This window comes from Pristiophorus japonicus, chromosome 11 (genome assembly GCF_044704955.1).
Source record: "Pristiophorus japonicus isolate sPriJap1 chromosome 11, sPriJap1.hap1, whole genome shotgun sequence".
Classification (NCBI taxonomy): domain Eukaryota; kingdom Metazoa; phylum Chordata; class Chondrichthyes; family Pristiophoridae; genus Pristiophorus; species Pristiophorus japonicus.
The window spans coordinates 19,649,309-19,671,940 of NC_091987.1; the positions used below are offsets into that span (position 1 = coordinate 19,649,309).

Genomic DNA, 22,632 nt, shown 5'->3' on the forward strand with positions numbered 1-22,632 from the left:
CCCTCCGACAGTGCGGCACTCCCTCAGTACTGCCCGTCCGACAGTGCAGCGCTCCCTCAGTACTGCCCCTCCGACAGTACGGCACTCCCTCAGTACTGACCCACCGACAGTGCAGCACTCCCTCAGTACTGCCCCTCCGACAGTGCGGCACTCCCTCAGTACTGCCCCTCCGACAGTGCAGCGCTCCCTCAGTACTGCCCCTCCGACAGTGCAGCACTCCCTCAGTACTGACCCTACGACAGTACGGCACTCCCTCAGTACTGACCCTACGACAGTGCGGCACTCCCTCAGTACTGCCCCTCCGACAAGTGCAGCACTCCCTCAGTACTGCCCCTCCGACAGTGCGACACTCCCTCAGTACTGCCCCTCCGACAGTGCGGCACTCCCTCAGTAGTGACACTAGCAGTGTTGGCCCGGATATTGAGCTCTGGAGTGAGGACTTGAAACCACGACCTTCTGAACTATGGCTGACACTTCAAAAATTGCAAAGGAATTTTACATAACCACCTTAAGCAGAGAACTGCTCGGGGAAAACCAAACTGCAAGAAATGAATTGCTTTCCTCTTTACAGCAAGATAAGGTATCAGTTTAATCTCAGAGCAACACAGGTACAGTTTCTGATTCAGTGCGTTCAAGAGGTTAACGAGGGATTGAGAAGTGTGTTCAAACCCAGAAAACTGAGCAGCATCTCACTGCAATCTCATTCTATTCACTGTGTGTTTCTACTTTTCAAACTTTCACAATGATTAGGTTTATAGGTTACGTTAATTTGAATTCCATGCTACACTTGGTTTAACAGCCCCTCACTAATCCGATTTCTCTTTGTGAATTGGAAAGGGCAAAGCAGTGTGCCCAGGGAGAATCTCTGCATCGCCTACTCGCATTGTGTTGGGCCGAGGGACTGACTGCGGATCGGGGATCGGTGACAATGCTGGGGCCCACCTTCCCAGAACTGGGGTAGGGCTGTGGGAGGGGACGTTGGGCTCTGGGGACAGGCGGGTCTCGGGAAGGGGCGGGGCTCTGGGAAGGGGCGGGGCTTTGTGCCGGGAAAGCAGGATCACACATTGCACGTCAATTGGTGGCATGCTCTCAGCAGTCCAACATCTTTGTACTGTTGATCAGAAGATAGGACGGGAGGGGGCCGGGATGGGGGAGACACGTGCAGGAGAACTGAAACAGTCAGCTCCATTGTTCCAGGCGGAGGTTTGTCGGAACTTTTCCCCACGGTGAGCAGTTGGGCAGGAACCCGTCCTCCGCACCCTGGTTTTGACTCAATCAAAGGGGCCTTTTCGAAAGAGATGGCCAAGTCGCCCCTTATAACCTTCTAAAAAGGCAGGCGTACTCCCTGACTCAGGGATGCAGTCTGTCCCCCACCCCTCCCTATCCTGTGCAGACGGTTTATTACTACGTGTGTGTGTTGTGGGGCAGTGAGCAGCTCTCCTGGTCGAGGCGTGCTGCAGGAACGGATCTGAACGGCCTCAAACTCTGCAATGTGGAGACTGGGACTGCGAGTGTAGGGACTGACCACCATCTCCAAGGGTGCCCAATTGGTGGAGCGGGCGACGCAGGGAGAGTCGCACACACGCTCACAGCGCCAGGTGTCGGTGTACAGCTGCACTCCGACCGTGTAAAAGCACTTGTACGCTCACTTTTACACTAAACAATTAACAAATGAGTAAAAACGACAGTTGTTTCTGGGTTGGTGATGATGCGTTAAGTTGTGTAGTGGCTTCTCCAAGTCTCCCTCTTTGGCACGAGGCTCCTGTCGCCCTGCTGAGCTTCCCCAGGCTTCAGTTCTCACTGTCCGCCCTTGCAAGAATGATGGCAGTCCTGCTGGGAATATACACCTGAAACAGCAGAGAGACTACAATTAGTGTCAGACAAGAGCAACGAGCATGGATTGGGAGCCAAACCAGAGCCTGCAGCCGATAAGTGGCAAGTAACATTCGTGCCACACAGGTGCCAGACAATGACCATCACCAACAAGAGAGAGTCGAACCACTGCCCCTTGACATTCAAAGGCATTACCATCACCAAATCCCCCAACATCAACATCCTGAGGGTCACCATTGACCAGAAACTTAACTGGACCAGCCACATAAATACTGTGGATACAAGAGCAGGTCAGAGGCTGGGTATTCTGCGGCGAGTGTCTCACCCCCTGACTCCCCAAAGCCTTTCCACCATCTACAAGGCACAAGTCAGGAGTGTGATGGAATACTCTCCACTTGCCTGGATGAGTGCAGCTCCAACAACACTCAAGAAGCTCGACACCATCCAGGACAAAATAGCCCACTTCATTGGCCCCCCATCCACCACCTTCAACACTCACTCCCTCCACCACCGGCGCACCGTGGCTGCAGTGTGCACCATCTACAAGATGCACTGCAGCAACTCGCCAAGGCAGCACCTCCAAAACCTGCGACCTCTACCGCCTAGAAGGACAAGGGCAGCAGGCATATGAACATAATAAGGCCATTTGGTCCCTCGAGCCTGCTCCGTCATTCAATAAGATCATGGCTGATCTGATCTTGGCCTCAACTCCACTTCCCTCCCCATTCCCCATAACCCTTTACTCCCTTATCATTCAAAAATCTGTCTATCTCCACCTTAAATATATTCAATGACCCAGCCTCCACAGCTCTCTGGGGCAGAGAATTCCAAAGATTCATGATGCTCAGAGAAGAAATTCCTCCGCATTTCCATTTTAAATGCGCGACCCCTTATTCTGAAACTATGCCCCCTAGTTCTAGTCTCCCCCATCAGTGGAAACATCCTCTCCGCATCCACCCTGTCAAGCCCCCTCATAATCTTATACGTTTCAATAAGATCACCTCTCATTCTTCTAAACTCCAATGAGGACAGGCCCAATCTACTCAACTTTCTTCATATGACAAACCTTTCATATCAGGAATCAACCGCGTGAACCTTCTCTGCATGGGAACACCACCAACTCCACGTTCCCCTCCCAGTCACACACCATCCTGACTTGGAAATATATCGGCCGTTCCTTCATCGTCGCTGGGTCATAATCCTGGAACTCCCTCCCTAACAGCACTGTGGGAGCACCTTCACCACACGGACTGCAGCGGTTCAAGGCGGCGGCTCACCACCACCTTCTCAAGGGGCAGTTAGGGATGGGCAATAAATGCCAGCCTTGCCAGCGACGCCCACACCCCAAGAATTAATAAAAAAACAATTGGAGCCAAACCTGGGTTTGTTGGTGTAATGTGAGTCAGTAAACTGAGTCAGGATCAAGATCACATCCCAGTGACCCTCTCTACTCCGGGGATAATGGCCTGCTCACACTTACTTGCACACGTTAGTGCCAGAGAGGGGCAGCTATTTTCCATGGAACTCCAATGTAAGTCACCACCTTCAGCGGAGGGGGTAAGAGGAGAAAGTCAGAAACAAAATAAAAGGGTTTGTGGAGCAGCGTTCATGTTCGACTGCGCGAGTGGGCAAAACTGGGTCAGCCGGAGGTCAACGTGGGGAAGTGCGAGATCATCCATTTTGGATCAGAGAAGGACAAATCGGAATAGTGTCTAAATCGAGAGAGACTCGTCGAGCTGTGGAGGAGCGAAGGGATTTGGGTGTCCATGTGCACAGATCACTAAAAGCGAGTGTGCAGGTAGAGAGAGTGTTCACAATGGTTAACGGAATGTCCATCTCCAAGGGCGAGAATGTGAAAGTGAGGAGGTGATGGTTCAGTTGTATACAGCTCTGGTCAGGCCCCATCGGGACTAGCTGCGTCCAGTTCTGGGCCCCGCAGCTCAGGGAGGATATATCGCCCTCAGACGGGGAGCAGTGCAGATTCACCAGAATGATACCGGGGCTAATGATCAGCCATGATCTTATTACATGGTGGTGCAGGCTTGAAGGGCTGAATGACCTACTCCTGCACCTATTTTCTATGTTTCTATAAGGGAAAAATGATAAGGACAGGTTGTACAGACTGTGCTTGTGTTCCCTGGAGTTTAGAAAGTTGAGGGGCGACTTAATTGAGGTTTTTAAAATGTTAAAAAGATTTGATAGGGTAGATACAGCAGAACTACTTCCTCCAGTGCGGGAACCCACAACACAGCGTCACAATCTAAAATCAGATCCCGTGCATTCAGGAGTGAAATCAGGGAGCATCTTTCCCACTCGGAGCGTAGTGGAGATCTGCAACGCTCTCCCCCAAAAGGCTGTGGCTGTTGGGGGGAGGGGGCAATTGGAGCTTTCAAGACTGAGACCGAGAGGTTTTAGTTGGGTGAGGGTATCGAGGATTATGGAGCAACGGTGGGTAAATGGGGTCGAGGGACAGATCAGCCACAATCTGAGTGAATGACAGGGGCTGAGTGGGCTCCTCCTGTTCCTACATTATCGCCCAACACGTTCAAATCCAAAAGCTGAAATATGCAGGCAAAACCCCACCCCCCCAGAAAGAGTCAACCTTGTAATCAACTGTGGCATCAAATCTGAATTATAATTCAGATGCAAACAAAAGCAAGGTCCTAAAAATAGCGATGGCTCGGTGATTGACGGACATATGAACCTTAAGGTCACCCACGAGATCTTCATTCACTCAACGGACCAGCTTTAGAGCTCTCTGTACCAACATAAAACGCTGCATAAAATACTTGGCAGCTCATCAATATTTCAGAAGGCCCCGTGTCTATGCCTGGAAGTCATGCTCGCTCCCCAATGGATTTTTAAAAAATGAAGTGAAAAGTGAATCTATTTGTTGGAGTAATTCATTGCTGCGCAGTTAGGGCTGAGGCGAGTGGGGCCCACACACAGGTGCCTTTATACCGGTGCCGGGGGGGGGGGGCAGTTACTGTCTCACGCAGACACAGGCAATCCCAGGGCAATCCTGCCAGATCCGATTGGGGCTGCAATCCGGACAAAAAGGTGGTGAATTTCTGGAGTGTGTCCCAGATAGTTTTCGACAATAATATGTCCTAGAGGCAACAAGAGAGCATGCCATCTTAGATTTAGTAATGAGTAATCAGCCAGATTTAATTAACAGCCTAACTGTGCGTGAACATTTATCCATAGAGGGAGTGCAGCTAAGGTTCACCAGACTGATTCCTGGGATAGCAGGACTGTCGTATGAGGAGAGAATGGGTCGATGAGGCCTGTATTCACTAGAGTTTAGAAGAATGAGAGGTGATCTCATTGAAACGTATAAAATTCTGACTGGGTTGGATAGATTGGATATGGGGAGGATGTTTCCCCTGGCTGGGAAGTCGAGAACAAGGGGGTTACAGTCTCAGGATACGGGGTAGGAAATTTAGGACCGAGATAAGGAGAAATGTTTTCACTCAATGGGTGGTGAACCTGTGGAATTCTCTACCACAGAAGGCTGTGGAGGCCATTGTGGGTGGAGATTAGAGATAGTGAGGGGAAAAAGTCACTGGTGGGCATAGTTTATAGGCCCCCAAATAATAACTTCACAGTGGGGCGGGCAATAATCAAGGGAATAATGGAGGCATGTGAAAAAGGAACGGCAGTAATCATGGGGGATTTTAACCTACATATCGATTGGTCAAATCAAATCGCACGGGGTAGCCTTGAGGAGGAATTCATAGAATGCATACGGGATTATTTCTTAGAACAGCATGTTACAGAACCTACAAGGGAGCAAGCTATCTTAGATCTGGTCCTGTGTAATGAGACAGGAATAATAAACAATGTCCTAGTAAAAGATCCTCTCAGAATGAGTGATCACAGTATGGTTGAATTTGTAATACAGATTGAGGGTGAGGAAGTAGTGTCTCAAACGAGCGTACTATGCTTAAACAAAGGGGACTACAGTGGGATGAGGGCAGAGTTGGCTAAAGTAGACTGGAAACACAGACTAAACGGTGGCACAATTGAGGAACAGTGGAGGACTGTTAAGGAGCTCTTTCATAGTGCTCAACAAAAATATATTCCAGTGAAAAAGAAGGGCGGTAAGAGAAGGGATAACCAACCATGGATAACCAAGGAAATAAAGGAGAGTATCAAATTAAAAACCAATGCGTAGAAGGTGGCCAAGGTTAGTGGGAAACTAGAAGATTGGGAAAATTTTAAATGACAGCAAAGAATGACGAAGAAAGCAATAAAGAAAGGAAAGATAGATTACGAAAGTAAACTTGCGCAAAACATAAAAACAGATAGTAAAAGCTTTTACAGATATATAAAACGGAAAAGAGTGACGAATGTAAATGTTGGTCCCTTAGAAGATGAGAAGGGGGATTTAATAATGGGAAATGTGGAAATGGCTGAGACCTAAAACAATTATTTTGCTTCGGTCTTCACAGTGGAAGACACAAAAACCATGCCAAAAATTGCTGGTCACAGGAATGTGAGAAGGGAGGACCTTGAGACAATCACCATCACTAGGGGTGTAGTGCTGGACAGGCTAATGGGACTCAAGGTAGACAAGTCCAAGGAGATTAATGCAATAGTTAGGAAAGACATTAGCTTGGATGATGTGGAATCTATATGGGTAGAGCTGCAGAACACCAAAGGGCAAAAAACGTTAGTAGGAGTTGTGTACAGACCTCCAAACAGTAATAGGGATGTTGGGGAGGGCATCAAACAGGAAAGAAGGGTAACTTTGAAGGTATGAGGCGTGAATTGGCTAGGATAGATTGGCGAATGATACTTAGGGGGTTGACTGTGGATGGGCAATGGCAGACATTTAGAGACCGCATGGATGAATTACAACAATTGTACATTCCTGTCTGGCGTAAAAATAAAAAAGGGAAGGTGGCTCAACCGTGGCTATCTAGGGAAATCAGGGATAGTATTAAAGCCAAATAAGTGGCATACAAATTGGCCAGAAATAGCAGCGAACCTGGGGACTGGGAGAAATTTAGAACTCAGCAGAGGAAGACAAAGGGTTTGATTAGGGCAGGGAAAATGGAGCTTGCAGGGAACATTAAGGCGGATTGCAAAAGTTTCTATAGGTATGTAAAGAGAAAAAGGTTAGTAAAGACAAACGTAGGTCCCCTGCAGTCAGAATCAGGGGAAGTCATAACGGGGAACAAAGAAATGGCAGACCAATTGAACAAGTACTTTCGTTCGGTATTCATTAAGGAGGATACAAACAACCTTCCGGATATAAAAGGGGTCAGAGGGTCTAGTAAGGAGGAGGAACTGAGGGAAATCCTTATTAGTCGGGAAATTGTGTTGGGGAAATTGATGGGATTGAAGGCCGATAAATCCCCAGGGTCTGATGGACTGCATCCCAGAGTACTTAAGGAGGTGGCCTTGGAAATAGCGGATGCATTGACAGTCATTTTCCAACATTCCATTGACTCTGGATCAGTTCCTATGGAGTGGAGGGTAGCCAATGTAACCCCACTTTTTAAAAAAGGAGGGAGAGAGAAAACAGAGAATTATAGACCGGTCAGCCTGACCTCTGTAGTGGGTAAAATGATGGAATCAATTATTAAGGATGTCATAGCAGTGCATCTGGAAAATGGTGACATGATGGGTCCAAGTCAGCATGGATTTGTGAAAGGGAAATCATGCTTGACAAATCTTCTGGAATTTTTTGAGGATGTTTCCAGTAAAGTGGACAAAGGAGAACCAGTTGATGTGGTATATTTGGACTTTCAGAAGGCTTTCGACAAGGTCCCACACAAGAGATTAATGTGCAAAGTTAAAGCACATGGGATTGGGGGTAGTGTGCTGACGTGGATTGAGAACTGGTTGTCAGACAGGAAGCAAAGAGTAGGAGTAAACGGGTACTTTTCAGAATGGCAGGCAGTGACTAGTGGGGTGCCGCAAGGTTCTGTGCTGGGGCCCCAGCTGTTTACATTGTACATTAATGATTTAGACGAGGGGATTAAATGCAGTATCTCCAAATTTGCGGATGACACTAAGTTGGGTGGCAGTGTGAGCTGCGAGGAGGATGCTATTAGGCTGCAGAGTGACTTGGATAGGTTAGGTGAGTGGGCAAATGCATGGCAGATGAAGTATAATGTGGATAAATGTGAGGTTATCCACTTTGGTGGTAAAAACAGAGAGACAGACTATTATCTGAATGGTGACAGATTAGGAAAAGGGAAGGTGCTACGAGACCTGGGTGTCATGGTACATCAGTCATTGAAGGTTGGCATGCAGGTACAGCAGGCGGTTAAGAAAGCAAATGGCATGTTGGCCTTCATAGCGAGGGGATTTGAATACAGGGGCAGGGAGGTGTTGCTACAGTTGTACAGGGCCTTGGTGAGGCCACACCTGGAGTATTGTGTACAGTTTTGGTCTCCTAACTTGAGGAAGGACATTCTTGCTATTGAGGGAGTGCAGCAAAGATTCACCAGACTGATTCCCGGGATGGCGGGACTGACCTATCAAGAAAGACTGGATCAACTGGGCTTGTATTCACTGGAGTTCAGAAGAATGAGGGGACCTCATGGAAACGTTTAAAATTCTGACAGGTTTAGACAGGTTAGATGCAGGAAGAATGTTCCCAATGTTGGGGAAGTCCAGAACCAGGGGTCACAGTCTGAGGATAAGGGGTAAGCCATTTAGGACCGAGATGAGGAGAAACTTCTTCACCCAGAGAGTGGTGAACCTGTGGAATTCTCTACCACAGAAAGTAGTTGAGGCCAATTCACTAAATATATTCAAAAGGGAGTTAGATGAAGTCCTTACTACTCGGGGGATCAAGGGTTATGGCGAGAAAGCAGGAAGGGGGTACTGAAGTTTCATGTTCAGCCATGAACTCATTGAATGGCGGTGCAGGCTAGAAGGGCTGAATGGCCTGCTCCTGCACCTATTTTCTATGTTTCTATGTTTCTAAGTCCCCTGGTCCTGATGAAATGCATCCCAGGGTATTAAAAGAGATGGCGGAAGTTATAGCAGATGCATTCGTTATAATCTACCAAAATTCTATGGACTCTGGGGAGGTACCAGCGGATTGGAAAGCAGCTAATGTAACGCCTCTGTTTAAAAAAGGGGGCAGACAAAAGGCAGGTAACTATAGGCCAGTTAGTTTAACATCTGTAGTGGGGAAAATGCTTGAAGCCATCATTAAGGAAGAAATAGCGGGACATCTAGATAGGAATAGTGCAATCAAGCAGACACAACATGGATTCATGAAGGGGAAATCATGTTTAACTAATTTACTGGAATTCTTTGAGGATATAACGAGCATGGTGGATAGAGGTGTACCGATGGATGTGGTGTATTTAGATTTCCAAAAGGCATTCGATAAGGTGCCACACAAAAGGTTACTGCAGAAGATAAAGGTACGCGGAGTCAGAGGAAATGTATTAGCATGGATAGAGAGTTGGCTGGCTAACAGAAAGCAGAGAGTCGGGATAAATGAGTCCTTTTTGGGTTGGAAATCGGTGGTTAGTGGTGTGCCACAGGGATCAGTGTGCTGGGACCACAACTGTTTACAATATACATAGATGACCTGGAAGAGGGGACAGAGTGTAGTATAACAAAATTTGCAGATGACACTAAGATTAGTGGGAAAGCAGGTTGTGTAGAGGACACAGAGAGGCTGCAAAGAGATTTAGATAGGTTAAGCGAATGGGCTAAGGTTTGGCAGCTGGAATACGATGTCGGAAAATGTGAGGTCATCCACCTTGGGAAATAAAAAACAGTAAAAGGGAATATTATTTGATTGGGGAGAAATTACAACATGCTGTGGTACAGAGGGACCTGGGGGTCCTTGTGCATGAATCCCAAAAAGTTAGTTTGCAGGTGCAGTAGGTAATCAGGAAGGCGAATGGAATGTTGGCCTTCATTGCGAGAGGGATGGAGTACAAAAGCAGGGAGGTCCTGCTGCAACTGTACAGGGTATTGGTGAGGCCGCACCTGGAGTACTGCGTGCAGTTTTGGTCACCTTACTTAAGGAAGGATATACTAGCTTTGGAGGGGGTACAGAGACGATTCACTAGGCTGATTCCGGAGATGAGGGGGTTACCTTATGATGATCGATTGATTAGACTGGGTCTTTACTCGTTGGAGTTCAGAAGGATGAGGGGTGATCTCATAGAAACATTTAAAATAATGAAGGGGATAGACAAGATAGAGGCAGAGAGGTTGTTTCCACTGGTCGGGGAGACTAGAACTAGGGGGCACAGCCTCAAAATACGGGGGAACCAATTTAAAACCGAGTTGAGAAGGAATTTCTTCTCCCAGAGGGTTGTGAATCTGTGGAATTCTCTGCTCAAGGAAGCAGTTGAGGCTAGCTCATTGAATGTATTCAAATCACAGATAGATAGATTTTTAACCAATAAGGGAATTAAGGGTTACGGGGAGCGGGCGGGTAAGTGGAGCGGAGTCCACGGCCAGATCAGCCATGATCTTGTTGAATGGCGGAGCAGGCTCGAGGGGCTAGATGGCCTACTCCTGTTCCTAATTCTTATGTTCTTATGTAAGTCACTGAATATATTTAAGTGGGAGATAGATAGATTTCTATAAACAAAAGGCATCAAGGGGTATGGGGAAAAAACAGGAATATGGTGTTGAGATAGAGGATCAGCCATGATCATACTGAATGGTGGTGCAGACTCGAAGGGCCGAATGGCCTACTACTGCTCCTATTTTCTATGTTTCTAATAGCGGTCATAATATGATCTCGTTCAACGTAGCATTTGAAAGGGAGAAAAGTTAAACAGCTACTCAGATTCTAGATTTAGGTGCAGCCGATTTCAACGGAATGAGGCAGAGACTGTCCATAGCAAAATAGGCAAATCAGTTAATGGGTAAAAGGATAGAAGATCAGTGGGAGATGTTTAAAAAATAATTTATTATACAGAACCAGTTTATACCCCCGAGGGGCAAGAGCTCTACTTGCCAAAGAAATAGCCATGGACAACTGAAGAAGTAAGAAACAGCATAAAACTAAAAGAAAGGGCATACAAACATGCCCAAAATAGCACAGATCCTCGCGAATGGGAAAGATGCAAAGAACAAGCAAAGGGTCACGAAACAGATAGTAAGCTACAAAAAGAGAGTATGAAAACAAACTTGTAAGGGATGTCAAAAGGAACAAAAAAATCTTTTACAGTTACATTCGGAAAAAGAGGGCAGTCAGGAGCAATGATAGCCTGATAACAACGGTGATATTGTGAATGACAATGGGGAAATGGCAGACATGTTGAATAATTACTTTGCGTCAGTATTTATAGTGGAGGAAGAGGAAGAGTATTTATAGTATAATAGAGTAAAGAAACAAACATTGAATCAGGTTCGGGGACTCACCAAAATGAACATAAGCAAAATAACAGTAATTTTAAAAAAACAATGACACTAAAGAGGAACAAATCCCCAGGACCAGATGGTTCCTATGCCAGGGTTTTAAAGGAAGTCGGTGAGACTATTGCAGTTGCTCTAACTATAATGTTGCAAAGTTCTCAGATTCAGGAACCCTTATTTTCAATTGAAAAATTGCGCTATTTAAGAGAGTTTAAGGAATAGGTGCAGGAGTAGGCCATTCGGCCCTTTGAGCCTGCTCCGCCATTCAATATGATCATGGCTGGTCATGCAACTTCAGTACCCCGCTCCTGTTTTCTCTCCATACCCCCTGATCCCTTTAGCTGTAAGGGCCACATCTAACTCCCTTTTGAATATATCCAACGAACTGGACTCAACAACTTTCTGTGGTAGAGAATTCCACAGGTTCTCCTCGATCCTAAATGGCTTACCCCTTATCCTTAGATTGTGTCCTCTGGTTCTGGACTTCCCCCAACATCGGGAACATTCTTCCTGCATCTAACATGTCCAGTCCCGTCAGAATTTTATATGTTTCCATGAGATCCCCTCTCATTCTTCTAAATTCCAGTGAGTATAAGCCTAGTCGATCTAGTCTTTCCTCATATGTCAGTCCTGCCATCCCGGGAATCAGTCTGGTGAACCTTCACTGCACTCCCTCAATAGCAAGCACATCCTTCCTCAGATTAGGAGACCAAAACTGCACACAATACTCAAGGTGTGGTCTCACCAAGGCCTTGTACAACTTCAGCAAGACCTCCCTGCTCCTATACTCAAATCCCCTCACTATGAAGGCCAACATGCCATTTGCTTTCTTAACCGCCTGCTGTACCTGCATGCCAACTTTCAATGACTGATGTACCATGACACCCAGGTCTCGTAGCACCTCCCCTTTTCCTAATCTGTCACCATTCAGAGCCTAACATCTATTGTTGGGAAATCACTAGAGTCTATAATTAAGGATAGAGTGACAGAACCCCTTGAAAATTTTCAGCTGATCAGAGAGCCAGCGTGGATTTGTGAAAGGTAGGTCATGCCTGACGGATGTGATTGAGTGTTTTGAGAAGCTGACTGATGGAGTGGATAGGGAAATGTCTGTGAAGGTTATTTATATTGACTTACAGAAGGCATTTGATAAAGTCCCTTATAAGAGACTGTTAGCTAAAGTTAAAGCTCATGAAATTGAAGGCAAATGATTGTACGGGTTAGGAAATTGACTGAGCGGCAATAGAAAGAGAGTAGGGATAATGGGCAAATTGGCAGGATGTGACTAGTGGTGTCCTAGAGGGATCTGTGTTGGGGCTTCAAATATTCACTGTATTTATTAACGACTTAGATGGCGGGATAGAAAGCCATTTATCCAAGTTTCCTGATGACATTGGACGGCATTGTAAGCAGTACAGATGAAAGCATAACATTACAAGGAGATATTAAATCAGTAAGCGAATGGGCAAAACTGTGCTAAATGGATTTCAATGTAGGTAAATGTGAGGTCACCTACTTTGAACCTAAAAAGGATAGAGCAGGGTACGTTCTAAATGGTGAAAAGTGAGAAACAGTGGACGTCGAAAGAGACTTTAGGGTCCATTGCACATAGATGGTTAAAATGGCACAGGTACAAAACATAATCAAAATGGATAATGGAATGCTGGCCTTTATATCTAGAGGACTAAAGTACAAGGGGGTAGAAGTTATGGGGTACAAAGTCCTGGTTGGACCACACCTGGAGTCCTGTCAGTTCTGGGCACCACACCTTAGGAAGGAGAGATTGGCCTTGGAGGGAGTGCAGGGTAGATTTATCAGAATGATACCCAGACTTCAAGGGTTAAATTTCTTCTTGAAATTTAGGGGTGATCTAATAGAGGTTTTTAAAATTAGAAAAGGTTTTGATAGAGTGGATACAGAGTGTTTCCACTTGTGGGGAAGAGCATAACTAGAGGCCATCAATATAAGATAGTCACCAAAAAATCCAATAGGGAATTCAGAAGAAACTTCTTTACCCAGAGAGTGGTGAGAATGTGGAACTCGCTCCCACAGGGAGTGGTTGAAGCGAATAGTATCGATGCATTTAAGGGGAGGCTAGACAAGCATGAGGGAGAAGGGAATAGAGGGTTATGCGTCTGGACGGGAGGAAGCTCGATTGGCGCATAATCGCCGCATGGACTGGTTGGGCCAAATGGCTTGTTTCTGTGCCGTATATCCCATGTAATCCTGTGTAAAGCTGGTCCGACACGACCTTCCCTTAACAAATCCATGCTGACTATCCTTGATCAATCCGTGTCTTTCGAAATGAACATTTATCCTGTCCTTCAGGATTTTTTCCAATAATTTTCCCATCACCGAGGTTAGGCTGATTGGCCTGTAATTACTTGGTCTATCTCTTTCTCCCTTTTTAAACAAAGGCACCACACCTGTAGCCAGAGAGGATTGGAAAATGATGGTCAGAGCCTCTGCTATTTCCTCTCTTGCTTCTCAACAGCCTGGGATACATTTCATTCGGGCCTGGGGATTTATTCACTTTCAATCATGCTAAACCTATTAATACTTCCTTTCTCACTTTGTTTATTTCATCTAATATTTCACACTCCTCCTCCCATCTTTGGAATTCTCTACCCCAGAGAGCTGTGGAGGCTCAATCGTTGATTATATTCAAGACAGATATCGATAAATTTTCGGATGTTAAGGAATCAAGGGATATGGGGACAGTGCAGGAAAGTGGATGATCAGCCGTGATCTTATTGAATGGCAGAGCAGGCTCGAGGAGCTGAATGGCCTACTCCTGCTCCTAATTCTTGTGTTAAGAGCAACTATTTCCTCTGGTTGGGGAATCTAGGACTAGGGGGCATAGTCTAACATTTTGAGCCAGGTCTATCAGGAGTGAAGTTAAGGAAACACTTCTACACGTGAAGTGTGATAGAAGTTTGGAACTCTCTTCCACAAATGGTAATCGATACTGGATCATTTGTTAACTTTAAATCTGAGATTGATAATTCCTTTGGTTAACAAAAATTGAAGGGATATGGGGCAAAGGTGGGTATGTGGAGTTAGGTTACAGATCAGCCATGATCTCATTGAATGGCAGAACAGGTTCGAGGGGGGTAAATGGCCTCCTCCTGTGCCTATGCTCCTAAGATCTGGAGCTCTGAAACAGGTTTAGCAACTAGTTTGGGATTAGAGTATTTGGAGGCCAGGAAGCTCAGAGGCAAAGCATGGTCTGAGTGTCCAACAGTGAGCCCCTTACAATGGAAATTAAGTTTCCTTTTTGGAATTATGCTTTGCCTTTTCAAATATTTATTCTTCTCTCACTTGTTACACTGCGTAATGCGCTAGTACAGTCTGTGCACACTGCCTAATGTTTTGTTATGGAACAAATCTTGACAGAGAAGAACAGGAGCAACTTGAAGAGGTGACGACAAGTCAGAATTTGATGTGGCCCAGTTAGTTTTGGCATAAATCCCATACTGGAAGAGGGTTTATTTTAAGTATCAGCCGCCATGGCTGAGTGGGTAGCTCTCGTGCCTCCGAGTCAGAAGGTCGTGGGTTAAGACCAACGTTCCCTATAATGTGCGTTCAATGTAAAATTTCATGCATGCACGAAACTGTGAACAGGCCGTGGAGCTCCTTAAAGAGCCACGCACCCAAAACAAAGAGGGAGCATTGTTCAAGTCCCACTCCGGAGACTTTAGCACATAATCTAGGCTGACTCTCCCAGTGCAGTACTGAGGGAGCACTGCACTGTCGGAGGTACCGTCTTTCAGACGAGACGTTAAACCGAGGCCCCATCTGCCCTCTCGGGCGGACGTAAAAGATCCCATGGCCACTATTTCGAAGAAGAGCAGGGGAGTTATCCCTGGTGTCCTGGCTAATATGTATCCCTCAAATCACCATCACCAGCTTCTCCAACCTCTCCACATAACTGAAGGCCCCTATCGCTGTCACCATTCTGATAAATCTCCTCTGCACCTTCGCCAAGGCCTTGACATCCTTCCTAAAGTGTGGTTCCCAGAATTGGACACAATACTCCAAGCTGGGGTCAAACCAGTGAGTTATAATAGGGGAGGCTGAGGGGAGACCTTCTGAGGTGTATACAATTATGAGGCGCCTGGATAGAGTGGATAGGAAGGATCTGTTTCCCTTAGTAGAGGGGTCAATAACCAGGGGGCATAGATTTAAAGTAATTGGTAGAAGGTTTAGAGGGGATTTGAGGGGAAATTTCTTCACCCACAGGGTGGTGGGGGTCTGGAACTCACTGCCTGTAGGGATGGTAGAGGCAGAAACCCTCATCACATTTAAAAAATACTTGGATGTGCACTTGAAGTGCCGTAACCTACAGGGCTATGGACCGAGAGCTGGAAAGTGGGATTAGGCTGGATAGCCTCTTGTTGGCCGGTACGGACAGTGTAGGCTGAAATGGCCTCCTTCCGTGCTGTAAATTTCTATGATTCTATAAAGGTTTACCATAAACCTCCTTGCTTTTGTACTCTGTGCCTCTATTAATAAAGCCAAGCGTCCTGTAAGCTTTTTTTTTAAAAAGAGACAGCCTTCTCAACTTGTCCCACCTCCTTCGAAGATCAGTGCGCACAATCCCCCAGGTCTCCCTGCAAAATGGTCGCCCTGTTCCTTTGGGCAGCTCGCCAAACTCGTCAGAGACGTAGACCATATAGAGTAGACACCTCAAATCGCTGGAGAAATACCACCAGCGATGTCTCCGCAACATCCTGCAAATTCCCTGGGAGGACAGACGCACCAATGTTAGTGTCCTCGACCAGGCCAACATCCCCAGCATCGAAGCACTGACCACACTCGACCAGCTCTGTTGGGCGGGCCACATAGTCCGCATGCCTGACACGAGACTCCCAAAGCAAGCGCTCTACTCGGAACTCCTACACAGCAAGCGAGCCCCAGGTGGGCAGAGGAAACGTTTCAAGGACACCTTCAAAGCCTCCCTGATAAAGTGCAACATCCCCGCCGACAGCTGGGAGTCTCGGGCCAAAGACCACCCTAAGTGGAGGAAGTGCATCCGGGAGGGCGCTGAACACCTCGAGTCTCGTCGCCGAGAGCATGCAGAAGCCAAGCACAGACAGCGGAAGGAGCGTGCGGCAAACCTGTCCCACCCATCCTTTCCTCCAACCACTGTCTGTCCCACCTGTGACAGAGACTGTAATTCCCGTATTGGACTGTTCAGTCACCTGAGAACTCACTTTTAGAGTGGGAGCAAGTCTTCCTCGATCTCGAGGGACTGCTTATGATGACGAGACAGCCATTTAGAAACAAACCAAACGTCAGGTGCAGAAAGCAGTTGGTGCGGAGAGTGGAATCTCCCACAGGTTTCTGGTAAGTGGGGGATGCCGTGATCCTCCAGAGGCGGGGTTAAATTCCACCATGGACTGTAATCCGTGATTATTGTTTTTCAACCATACAGAGTCACTTTCACAGGACTGAAAATAATTGCTGCAAGAAATGCCCAAAACGCAGCCCTGGGCAAGCAAAAAAAAGCGCTTAGCCAAGCAATAGTCGCTTCTAAAGAGCATTTTAATTGGGCTCCCTTGTCAGCACAGTATAGTAGGCCAGCAGGGAGAGCTGACTGTTCCAAACGGCACACTGTGGCACTAAGGTCCATTAGCATTAAACGGCCAGACGCTGGTTGAGACTCAGGTCAAAGCCAATCTCGACGCACATCATCAGTGTCCCCAAGTCCCACTGTGTAAACCTTGGTTTTGCACTCAATTTATAAATCCCACGCTCACTTATGCTTTTTGTATTAAACAGCCTGCCACCTTCAAAAGGTTTGCGTGAGCGAACCCCCAGGTCCCTCTGTTCCTGCACCCCCATTAAAATGACAGCCTCGATTCTTTGGGCAGCTGAACAGAGGCCGTGACTGGACACAGCGATTAAACTGATAAACCCGCCAGGCGTAGCAAGATTCTATCTCGTCGGCACAGAGAGTGGAATGTCTGATTAAAAATAAACCACTCAGGTTGGAGTGTGAACAGGAGAGTGTGCAGAAGCCCATTCCCCCACATGGACCAGGTACAGCTCGCATCGTTACTGCATCTTTCTAACTTTCGTCTGAGGCAATGATTAAAATTCAGGTTAAACGTGCCAGAAGTCAAACTGGGGTAATACTGCCTGGTCCTGAACAACACATACTCCTAGCGCTTCATACAGAAACACAAGTGAGTGCTCCCCTCCCATCTCGCCTTTAAACCACTTTCTGCCGACCACTGACATTTCCGAGACCGAGATCGCCAGATCTGTGTCCATACACAGTAGACACCTCAAATCGCTGGAGAAATACCACCAACAATGTCTCCGCAGGATCCTGCGAATCCCCTGGCAGGACAGATGCACCAACATCAGCGTTCTCGATCAGGCCAACATCCCCAGCATCGAAGCACTGACCACACTCGACCAGCTCCGCTGGGCAGGCCACATTGTCCGCATGCCCGACACGAGACTCCCAAAGCAAGCGCTCTACTCGGAACTCCTACACGGCAAGCGAGCCCCAGGTGGGCAGAGGAAACTTTACAAGGACACCCTCAAAGCCTCCCTGATAAAATGCAACATCCACACCGACACCTGGGAGTCCCTGGCCAAAGACCGCCCTAAGTGGAGGAAGTGCATCCGGGAGGGCGCTGAGCACCTCGAGTCTCGTCGCCGAGAGCATGCAGAAGTCAAGCGCAGGCAGCGGAAGGAGCGTGCGGCAAACCAGACTCCCCACCCACCCTTTCCTTCAACCACTGTCTGCCCCATCTGTGACAGAGACTGTAATTCCCGTATTGGACTGTTCAGTCACCTGAGAACTCACTTTGTGAGGGGAAGCAAGTCTTCCTCAATTCCGAGGGACTGCCTATGATGATGATGTTGGGTAGTGTTCCCTGTAAGCTGCACGACTGAGCCTCACATCCAGGCACCGAGCCCTTGTCCCACTGCTCTATCCTTCTACTTCCTCCTCCTCCTCCTCAGGCACTTCCGCCCAGCCCACACCCCCGCTTACCTTCAGATACTGTTTGCAACTGTGCAAAGATCCATAATTCACCAGCTGGGAAAGGAATAAAAAGGAAGAAATAATGCAGAAGGTGGTAGGGGGAGAAAGCACACAGCAGGAAATTAGGAGTGAGGAAAACATTTAATGATTAAAATGAAGTTAGAGTGAGGCACAGTAGGATATAAGTCTGCCTAATACTTAGAACTTAACAGAAGTAAGGGAGGCAGGAATTGAAATCTGTGGGGGAGCGGGGAAAGGGAGTTGTGGATTTTAAATTGTACAAAAATAAACTAAGAAAGTTTGAAAATTAACTTAAAAAAATACTAGTGATACTAAAATTAAGAAATGGGCAACGTACATTAATTCCTCCTGTTAAATGGACCCCTGTGCTCAAATGCAGCCTCTGGTTCAAATGCTACACGTCCAGGTACCACTGGGTGGCAGCACAACACAAGGTGTGGGATAAGAGAGACGCAGCCCAGCCTGGCCATCGCCGACTATACCTCCTGTGGCCAACTCTAGATGGGGGTGTTCCTGGAGGTTTCATCACATGACCTCCCGCCCCGCCCCACCCTCCCACCAGTGGTCCATCCTCCTGCCTTCCCGCGGCCAATGGGAATGGGGACAGACTCTGCATTAGCCAATTGGGAGGTAGGGAGGTCATGTGATGAAACCACCTGGAATACGCCCAACCAGAGTTGGCGACGGTACACGCGGAGCACACCCTGGACACGACACTTGCCTTCCAGGTACCGGCTCACTCTACACACTGCCCCATCTCTACCCGTGACAGGAGGTAGCAGTCAAAAGCCTCCCTGGGGTTTCACTGGTGCTTGTACAGACTTATTCTCTCCTCCGACTGGCACCGTGACTCTGAGCCCCCACCCCCCCCCCCGCTCCCTTTGCTTCTCCCCACAATTCCATGCTTCTGACACTCCTCATTCCCCATATCAGATGCCTCAAAGTCCCCTGGATGTGGCCTGCAGGTTAACCCTCCCCAGCTGCCCAATGACCGTAAAAACTTCAAATGGTACGCGGGATAGGGTGGGACAAGTCCTTTCGGGACAGGAACAAGGGGGAATCGGGGAGAAACCTCTCCAGTGGCTGGAGGAATATGGGGAGAAGATGGGTAGGTGGGGTTGTGGGATATGGGGAGAAGGTGGGGTTGTGGGATATGGGGAGAAGGTGGGGTTGGGGGATATGGGGAGAAGGTGGGGTTGGGGGATATGGGGAGAAGGTGGGGTTGGGGGATATGGGGAGAAGGTGGGGTTGGGGGATATGGGGAGAAGGTGGGGTTGGGGGATATGGGGAGAAGGTGGGTAGGTGGGGTTGGGGGATATGGAGAGAAGGTGGGTAGGTGGGGTTGGGGGATATGGGGAGAAGGTGGGTAGGTGGGGTTGGGGGATATGGGGAGAAGGTGGGTAGGTGGGGTTGGGGGATATGGGGAGAAGGTGGGTAGGTGGGTTGGGTGATATGGGGAGAAGGTGGGTAGGTGGGGTTGAGGGATATGGGGAGAAGGTGGGTCGGTGGGGTTGGGGGATATGGGGAGAAGGTGGGTAGGTGGGGTTGGGGGATATGGGGAGAAGGTGGGTAGGTGGGGTTGGGGGATATGGGGAGAAGGTGGGTAGGTGGGGTTGAAGGATATGGGGAGGTGGTGTGTCGGTGGGGTTGGGGGATATGGGGAGAAGGTGCGTCAGTGGAGTTGAGGGATATGGGGAGAAGGTGGGTTTGAGGGATATGGTGAGAAGGTGGGTTTGAGGGATATGGTGAGAAGGTGGGATTAATCTACCAAAAAGACAGAATTGTTGGGCTCAATGGCCTTTTCCTGTTGCCAAATATTCTGGTCTTCAAACTCTCTCCAGCTCCTTCCATTTTCCTGGTCTCGCCCACCCAGCACTCTTCCAATTAAACACTCCGACTCCCCTCCCACTGATCCCCAGCTCCGACTGATGCTTACCTCGAAGGCATGGGCCCTCCTCTGGGAAAAGTCAATGTCGACACTGTCGAACTGAGGAAGGAAAAGAGAAAGGGGGAAGTAGTAAAGGAATGGGAAAGGCAGGTGCAAACGGCAGGAACAAAGAGCAAAGAATGATGTGGAAACAGTTAATGAATGAAAAATAAAGTTAGGGCATGTTATGAAGAAAGCAGAACGACACAAATCGGTGTTGTCACCAGGGCCCATCCCACACACTCGTGCCAATATAGAAATTTCACTTTAACAACTGACTTGATGTTAAATAATGCTTTCTTAATACCCAAATATAGGGAACGGTAGTACAGTGGTCGATGATATATAGTGTTATACAGTGACAGACCTGTACCCACCAGTACTGTACCCCAGTGTTATACAGTGACAGACCTGTACCCATCAGTACTGTACCCCAGTGTTATACAGTGACAGACCTGTACCCACCAGTACTGTACCTCAGTGTTATACAGTGACAGACCTGTACCCACCAGTACTGTACCCCAGTGTTATACAGTGACAGACCTGTTCCCACCAGTACTGTACCCCAGTGTTATACAGTGACAGACCTGTACCCACCAGTACTGTACCCCAGTGTTATAGTGACAGACCTGTACCCACCAGTACTGTACGCCAGTGTTATACAGTGACAGACCTGTACCCACCAGTACTGTACCTGTGTTATACAGTGACAGACCTGTCCCCACCAGTACTGTACCCCAGTGTTATACAGTGACAGACCTGTACCCACCAGTACTGTACCCCAGTGTTATACACTGACAGACCTGTACCCACCAATACTGTACCCCAGTGTTATACGCTGATAGAACTGTACCCACCAGTACTGTACCCCAGTGTTATACAGTGACTGACCTGTACCCACCAATACTGTACCCCAGTGTTATACACTGACAGACCTGTACCCACCAGTACTGTACCCCAGTGTTATACGCTGATAGAACTGTACTGTACTCCAGCTCAAAATGCTCTCTCCAGATACAGCCTGAGCTTCGATGGGTTCCAGCGAATGCAGCAAATTTAAGGTGCTGGGTGAACCTGTTGCTGGAATCCCAGTGACAACACTTAGCCTGGATCGGGAGGTCAGGTCCATATGAGAAATAAAAAGACATAGGAAGAAAAGCACTTGGAAAGGCGAGTTTTATATCAGCTAATATTAACAGGAATTGTTAATGGCGAGACTGGGAATAAGGAATGAATTGGGATATATGGTCAGATGAGGCAGTTATAGCAAAGAAGGAATAGAATCCACATAGCAGGAGGGAAAGTGAAGTGTGAGAAGCATGCGGTGTGTGTGTGTGTGTGTGTGTGTGTGTGTGTGCCATGCATACACCTTATTCTCTGACTAGACGTTTACCATTAATTTAACGATAGTTTTAAATTGACTTCACACTCAGTAAAGGTGTCAGCTGCTAATCCTGCCCCTCCCGGCTATAACAATGCACGCAACACATTTCCAACGATCGATGCAGATACAATTACTGCCCTTCTGATCAGAGAGAGCATTTATTAGAGAATTTACAGAGTTTGTGAACATTACAGTGCTGTGAAGAATAGACAGCCGTACAGATCATTTTCTTCCACACTCAAGACAGAAGATGGTGTGTGAGTCGCTCTCTGCCATCCACAGTCCAGGGGCGCACCGCGATCCGCATTGATGCTGGGTCAATGTCAGCCGACAATTCCGCCATCGTGACCGGATCAGATCAATCACCCCCCCCGCCGCTGCCCCCTTTACCCCCTCACCCCCCGCCTCCTTCACCCCCTCACCCCCCCAGTCACCCATTGACCCCGCACCTCTTCCCTCCCCTCTCCCCCACCCCCCCCAGTATAAATGCAAGTTGCTGAATACTAGAGAAATTTTTTTTTTTTTTAAGCTTTGAAAATAGATGCTCCGAGGGAGATACACGGTTGAGGGGGGGTGGGAGACACAGTGGGGGGGTGGACAGGAGGGGGGTACAAGGATCTCTTTCAACGGATGAACAAACATAAGATGAATAACCTTCCTCATCCGTAATTCCTTGTGAAAAAAAGCAAAGCAGCGAAGGGAGGCTGCATTCCTGAAACAGGAGGCACAGAGCAACCCCACCGACATTAAATAGGTCACTTCATTAAACACACTCGCACTCGAGACAGACACACACACACACACACTTGTACACACAAACACATCATCATCATCTTCATAGGCAATCCCTCGGAATTGAGGGAAGACTTGCTTCCACTCTAAAAATGAGTCCTTAGATGGCTGAACAAGCCAATTCGAGAACCACAGTCCCTGTCACAGGTGGGACAGATTGAGGGTAAGGGGAGGGTGGGACAGGTTTGCCGCACGCTCCTTCCGCTGCCTGCGCTTGATTTCTGTGTTGGTGTTTCAATTCAACACACTCAGACAGACACACACACTCATCCACCCGCACACTTGTACACAGACACACGCACAAACTCGTACACA

The 22,632-nt window shown here is 47.7% G+C and overlaps 1 protein-coding gene across 2 annotated transcripts in view; it reads right to left on the reverse strand.

Moving 5' to 3' along the window:
- Positions 1 to 557: 557 nt before the first annotated feature.
- gbe1b (glucan (1,4-alpha-), branching enzyme 1b) overlaps positions 558 to 22,632 on the reverse strand; it is a 641,317-nt gene continuing 619,242 nt past the window's right edge. The window contains exons 16-18 of one of the 2 annotated variants that reach the window (XM_070893260.1): positions 20,151 to 20,201; positions 18,203 to 18,247; positions 558 to 1,847 (exon numbers count right to left, since the gene is read on the reverse strand). In XM_070893260.1, coding sequence (XP_070749361.1) covers positions 1,791 to 1,847; positions 18,203 to 18,247; positions 20,151 to 20,201 — 153 coding nt within the window. In that variant the 3' untranslated portion in view covers positions 558 to 1,790. The remainder of the gene's footprint in view (positions 1,848 to 18,202; positions 18,248 to 20,150; positions 20,202 to 22,632) is intronic. The other variant, XM_070893261.1, reaches the window with a different exon arrangement.